Raw genomic sequence first — 6,386 nt, 5'->3', positions numbered from 1 at the left:
AGCTTGTTGCTGGGGATGGCACCTCATTAGAGTTGGCAGTCTAGGTGGAAGTTTGGAGTTGCAAGACACAGAGTGACCCACACACACACATGTGTGCACACACACACACACACACACACAAAGCACTTCATTTGTGCTTCCCATTTGGCTGGGAAGGAAGTAATACTTGGAATGAAGCAGTCTGTTTCTGTTCTTGTCCTGCTGCTCTGGGAAACTCACCTCCCAGGCGACCAGCGTTGCCACGGCACTAATCCTGACGGACAAAAGGTGGGAGTACCACAGACCACGATGCGACCAGCTGCTTCTATTGGTTAGCAACATCCCACGCGATGCCGTGATTGGTCAGGGCCATGTTTATATACAAATTGGGGCAGTCAGAGGTCACAGCCATCGATCTTGGTGGTGACATGAAGGAAACCTAACCCCAAAACCTCAGGACTCTAAATGGGTTTGATTCCTGTTTAATATGTACCCATAAAAGTACACACACACAAACACAGCAGCCCATTCTTGGGTCCTAGTGGCCTGGGAGGGCTGAATGAAGTGAATACTGAAAGAAGGAGAGTGAAGTGACTAAATAATGGTGTCTGTGCTGTACAAAAGCACCGACCATAACAATACAAAGAATGTATGGAGGGCACAGGGGTCAGCAGATTGCACACCTTAATAAAAAAACATTGGATTAGGGCATGTAAAAGTGTAATGTCAAATAAACTAAATAGCTGTTTCATTTGACATCAACCAGAAAAGTTATTTATTGTGTTTCTTTATGTTTTTCATTTTTTCCACTAATCTCAAATTACTATCTTTTACTTTTGACCATACATTAATTAATTTACTAACAACACTTAGTTCGCTTTTAGTAACTTAAATGAAATAATTAGTCGTTGTTGGTACACACTGTACTAAGTCGCAGATGAGGTCAGTTGTTACGGGGATACGTCCAATTTATCTTTGCCATTAATTTTTTTTTCTTGACAAATGAACAACTGGTCACACAAAGCTGTGTTTATTAAAAACATGATTCAATGCACTCCAGTTGTCAAACCTGGTTAAGACTTCACTGTGCGTGTTAAAACTGCTGCTTTTGCAAACCAGTAAAGCAAGACAAACCTCAAGCAATTGTTGAGTTTGTGTTTTCACAAAAAGCACAAGTGCATCAGCTACAATAAATTACTTTGGAACAGTGAGCAATGATGCACCTGCCGTTACAAAATTCAACACAGAAAACATGAACAAGTCATTTAACTATGACAGTTTAAATGAAATGGCAAATCCCTAAGTTCAGACTTTCACATGGCCATTAGCAGAGGTCAATGACCATTTGTTTCTAAACTGGGCCAGGAAACTTGCGGTGTTTACAACTGTAGTTCAAGTACAGTAAGAGGTTTTTGTAAAGCTGTAGACTCTAGGTTTGGATGCTGCCTTTGGGACTGAGATCATTCTCAGACTCTGTTTTACACTGAACAAAGACAGTTGAACAGTCATTAAAAAAAAAACATTAAATCAAATGAATCTTTCAGAATGTGTATCGGGTGTCTGACATTGAAACTCTAGACCCCATTTCCAGCTAGTTTCTAGACCCACATGAGGATAACAGCAGTTATTAGTTCCCCTGCATTTTGACCCTGAGCTGGTTTTTCACAGACTTTTCGGAGACACCATGTTTTCATGGAGGTTGCGTCATTCTTGTCAATAAACCAATGGACATTGTTGGTTTTCTTCAGTGGTTCCCATATCAGGGAGTGGGTCCCCCTACAGGTGCTAGGCCATTAAAGGAAAATTCATTTCAATTTAGATTTTTTATTTATTTTCCCAGAGTGTGGAAAATGCACTAGTTTATAATTGTACTACCTTTGTTTGATTTGATTTGAACATTTTTTTAGGAATTAAATTAAGGAAGGGAGTAAATAAAGTTTTGAGGCAGCAACAGTGACACAATTAGTTTTGAGGCTGGATAGATGTTGGACTGTATTTGATTCTCTTGATGCTGCCTATGTAAGAGATGAAAATCATATCAGGTGAAATCAGTTTCCGAGCAGCTGCTTTTGTGAGACTCCATTTAAGAATACTGATTCTCGTCAAGTACAAAAAAAGCCTTTTAAAACAGGTAAAAGCCCAGACACAGTCCAGATCTTTGGCATTCGTTTATCCTCATTTAACCTTGGTAATGCATCATGAAAGCCCTTTAAATGGCAACAAAGGCCTTTTTCAGCTTGAGGCAGGTACCCTGGGGAGAATGTGGAAAGCCGGGGCAAAAGGAAACAGAAGGGGGAACAACAGTAAAAGATCAGGTGATGAGGTGGAGCCTCTGAAGTTGTCACACTGGAAACTGACTTCTGCCTGGGCCAGATTAGTCTTAATATCCACAATATAAAGCTGTGCACTTGTCCTCCTTCACTGCTTTGATGAATGAATACTTAAGGAGCTCGTTGCAGTACTCAAATGCGGCTCAACAGTGCCCCCTGGTAACAGGAACCACTCATTATGGCACATAACTAGGTTTTATTTTCTAAACAGAATTAAAATACCAGTAGCCATTCAAAAGACAAGGTTAATAGGACCAACAAATCAACAAGGATGAACGTTTTTGTTAAATTGCCCATTTATAAAAGAAAAGAAAAAAGTCACATAAAAATGTATGGCACATGAGAGAGCGGCACCATGGTTTTAACAGTAGTAAACTGTAATAATTTAAGGCACACCTTGTGTTTTATCATCAATGCACTGAGCAGACTATGAAATTATAACCAATAAAAATGTCAAACTCGTTTTTTATGGCAATTACACAAAATGTCAACTGTTGACACGTTGTTGATGAAACAGATTAAAAAGTAAGTCCTGAGTACAGTAAGTCAAACACTGAAACCATAACGTGTGAACTGTGTTTAAGTGTACTGACTCAATAAAGCTCCTTCAACCACAAGACAGTGTGAATTTCACTTTTTAAAACAGTAGTTGACCCAAAAATTCTTCCAATACTGATATATACGCATAACATTCACACACCCACATACATATAAAATGATAAAAAAAAAATTATTAATATACTGTATATAAATACAAGTTGACGAAACAAGGACTCGCTAGGTACAAAAAGTGCATTATTACCATTCCCTTGTCAGGCGTTGTTCTCTCTGCCTAGCAATGGTGTTGGGCTGAGGATGAATCACGGAAGGTAATCAAGTTTCCAAGTCTTTAACTCCATTGGTGACTTTTGCCGAGTGCTCCAATGAACATATGCTGTTGTTCATGCTTTCCTCTGTGGCACCATAAGACTGTTCAAGTTTGGAGCCCATTGCAGTGCTGGCAGGAGATTTTGGATTAAGCACTCTGGGAAGGTAGACCTGCAGTAAAAAAATGTGATCTTTTCAAAATCAGTACTATGGGTATTATTTTGATTAATATTGCAACCTGTACGACCTTCAAAACTTGAAACAAAAAAATAAAACAAACAGTTAACAAGAGGGCAGCCAGTGGCCCGGAGGTTAATAAATAAACAGGCCAGTTCCGTAGTAAAGACGTTGTCTACCTCTGAGTTTTCCTCTGCTGCGTCTTCTGATTTTTCCTCCCCCTCCTCCTCCACCTCCAGACCAATGTAAACATTGATTTCTTTTAATCATCAGAAATGTCACAGATGTGTCTGACATATTCACATGGGACAAATACTCACCTTGTAGTTGTGTGGGCTGAGGTATTTGAAGTAACCGAAGCAGGTGAAGCCCAGGCAGATTATCACAGTGATGAAAAGGACCACCAGGGTGAAGAGAGACGTTGGAGCCCAGAAACCTGCAACATGAACGAGACGTTGTCAAAAGATGTATTCTGTTACAACGAAATAAGCAGTAGATAGTGGATGGATGGACATGCAATGAATACAGTAACAGAACTTATGTGTTATTAAATCTGTTAGCTGAAAGCCACTCTTTTTTAACCTGTTCTGAGCACTGAGAAGAAATAGAGCCATATAAGGGAAATAATGGGTGCAGCCAGGGCTTGATTGACAGCTCCCAGGTGGACCTGACAGTCCAGACGTGCAGGCAGGTAGGCAAAGTACATGTTGTATTTGTCCACTAGGTGTTTCAGCAGTATGTACAGGAGACCTGATGGGAGTCAGAAACACAAGAAACAAGCTTGTTAACAACAACATCTGGTTTGACTATGTGTAAGTACATGCTTATGTTTAGGTTACTATTATTACCAAAAGGCATGATGATGGGGCAAATTATGCTGTAAGCCATAATGACAGTTAACACACAGAGGGTCCATCCATACATGGCTCCATACTGAAACTCATAGGCCTGATTCTGTAAGTACAGGCAGGCAAACAACTCATCGGGGGAGAATATTCCACAAAATTATTCTGCTTATGCTTAGAAGTGTATAACTTTCCACTCTGGAACCTGTAAAAAAGCAATGGCTGTATTACGAACCTGTTTGACATACTTCCTTTCAGCTGCAGAGCCTGCAAATATCAAACGAATGCAGTAAAGCAGTAATGCTGGCAACCGCAGCAACTCCATCCCACAGCCCACCAGCGCTGCTGCGATCACGTAGTTTACAAAAAAAGCACCTTGGTCAGGTAAAAATACACATCTGGTGTAAAGAGAGACAGAAAAGCAAACAAACACAAAATATGAATGAATAAATATACCAGTTACAACACAATTTTAAAAATCTGACCTTGTGATATTTAAACATATAGACGTAATGATCAGCTTAAATTAAATTTGGTGCCCCTGGTTTGAACTACTTACTCAAATCTCAGCTTTCCATCGGACAAAAACTTGTTATCAAACAACCAGCGGAAAAACACAGCCAGACTGAAATGACAAATGCAACGAGTTATTCCAAATATTAAAATTATAATAACCCCCCCCCAAAATAATAATATTGAAAATAACAAAGATATACCTGGTAAGTCCCAGAGAGGGGAGGAGCAGAACCATGAAGAGAAGGAAGAAGTAGAGTTTACTCATCATGCTCAGCTGCTCACTGGACCTAAGAACAAGAGGGCACTGAACGTAATCATATTTCTACACAGTATGGGTGCATGAATATATGTGGGCATTTTATGAGTATTGTTGTAACACCTGCTCCAGTGCGCCTCCCCAAGTGTGGAGTAGTAAACTATGGTGGGTAAGAGTGCAGAGAAGCTCCAAAGCAGGAGAGTTGGGAAGAACTGGCTGATGATGGGACTCTGAGGTGGAAATGAAAATGTTAATCAAATACTTTATTTTAAACAAAGTTTAATCACGTTTTTGTGAGTCTCACATTAAGATCGTCAATAGGCTTGGTCACTTGGAACTTGTCCATGGTGTTGATGATGATGGTTGGAGTTGTGAGGAATGTAAGCAGGAAGAACAGGGAAAAGTTGATCATCACGTAACGCATGAACCAGGAGAAACCCCGCACAGACAGATTTTCCCTATTGGAGGGGGTAAAAATCATTTCAGAAATCACACAGCTTCATCCCACAAGGAAATACATTTCGGTGACTTGAACACTAGAGGGAGTAGTTTGTGAATAAAACTGACAATGAAGGAACGTTGAACATTTGTTTTGCACAGCCTTGTCAATACTGAGTGTTTGTGTGACTACTTTGCATAAATGTCATTTAATTTTAAACCATTGTTTGCATTATTGTGTAATATTGACAACCCTACCCATATAATATGTGGTAATATGGATAAGATATCCATGCAGCTTATACCTTATGAGTACTTGGGAGTCTTTTATCTTACCAGTAAACATTTTTTGGATGAGGAGCAAATTTGATGCTCCACCTGTTCACTTTCAGATGAAGACTTCTAGATGAAGGCTGTGGCACTTTCCCACAGCAGCTGCCACACTCCACTGCGTTGAAGTCTTTCAGAATGCTGTAGTGAGAACAGGACAGTAGCAAGTGAGCCATAAACATTAACCAGCTTTTAACAATCACAGGGCCCCAAAGACCAGTAACAAGTAAAAGAGAAAGTCATGCGGTGAAAATAAAAGTGTACTTTATCCTAATTGGGTTAGAGAACAGGCTACTTTTAGATGGGAAGTCATTTAGCACGTTCACCCATTTAAGCATGGATCAGTATATTTTAAAAATAATACAAACCAAATCTGTTTACTAAACTAGATCAAACTGATAGTAGCGGAAGACATGATGAGTTTGGAATTCCACCCCCGAAAAGCTATTCTAGAATAGTATTAGCTTGCTATAGTACTATTCTAAAATAGTATTACGTAGTATCAAAAAACGAAAAAGACATCTTTAGAAAGCTTCTCAGGAGGTGGCCTGAGCATTTCTTTGATGTATTTGATTTCAAAATGTCTCCAGATCATAAATGTATTGTTTTGTAAAAGTCAGTTACAGGATTTGAAAAAAATAATATATA

General features: G+C 39.4%; 1 protein-coding gene across 2 annotated transcripts in view; it reads right to left on the bottom strand.

The window, feature by feature from the left end:
- Nucleotides 1-1,787: 1,787 nt before the first annotated feature.
- The window catches only part of tmem63a (transmembrane protein 63A), a 9,365-nt gene continuing 4,766 nt past the window's right edge, over nucleotides 1,788-6,386 (bottom strand). For both annotated transcript variants that reach the window (XM_008312873.3, XM_017033878.2), the window contains exons 13-23: nucleotides 5,745-5,879; nucleotides 5,275-5,428; nucleotides 5,094-5,200; nucleotides 4,915-5,001; nucleotides 4,758-4,823; nucleotides 4,434-4,596; nucleotides 4,202-4,307; nucleotides 3,936-4,103; nucleotides 3,674-3,789; nucleotides 3,533-3,586; nucleotides 1,788-3,347 (exon numbers count right to left, since the gene is read on the bottom strand). In XM_008312873.3, coding sequence (XP_008311095.1) covers nucleotides 3,183-3,347; nucleotides 3,533-3,586; nucleotides 3,674-3,789; nucleotides 3,936-4,103; nucleotides 4,202-4,307; nucleotides 4,434-4,596; nucleotides 4,758-4,823; nucleotides 4,915-5,001; nucleotides 5,094-5,200; nucleotides 5,275-5,428; nucleotides 5,745-5,879 — 1,321 coding nt within the window. In that variant the 3' untranslated portion in view covers nucleotides 1,788-3,182. The remainder of the gene's footprint in view (nucleotides 3,348-3,532; nucleotides 3,587-3,673; nucleotides 3,790-3,935; nucleotides 4,104-4,201; nucleotides 4,308-4,433; nucleotides 4,597-4,757; nucleotides 4,824-4,914; nucleotides 5,002-5,093; nucleotides 5,201-5,274; nucleotides 5,429-5,744; nucleotides 5,880-6,386) is intronic.

This window comes from Cynoglossus semilaevis, chromosome 7 (genome assembly GCF_000523025.1).
Source record: "Cynoglossus semilaevis isolate Cse_v1.0 chromosome 7, Cse_v1.0, whole genome shotgun sequence".
NCBI classification, from domain to species: Eukaryota; Metazoa; Chordata; class Actinopteri; order Pleuronectiformes; family Cynoglossidae; genus Cynoglossus; species Cynoglossus semilaevis.
This window is presented reverse-complemented; position numbering and strand designations above follow the sequence as displayed.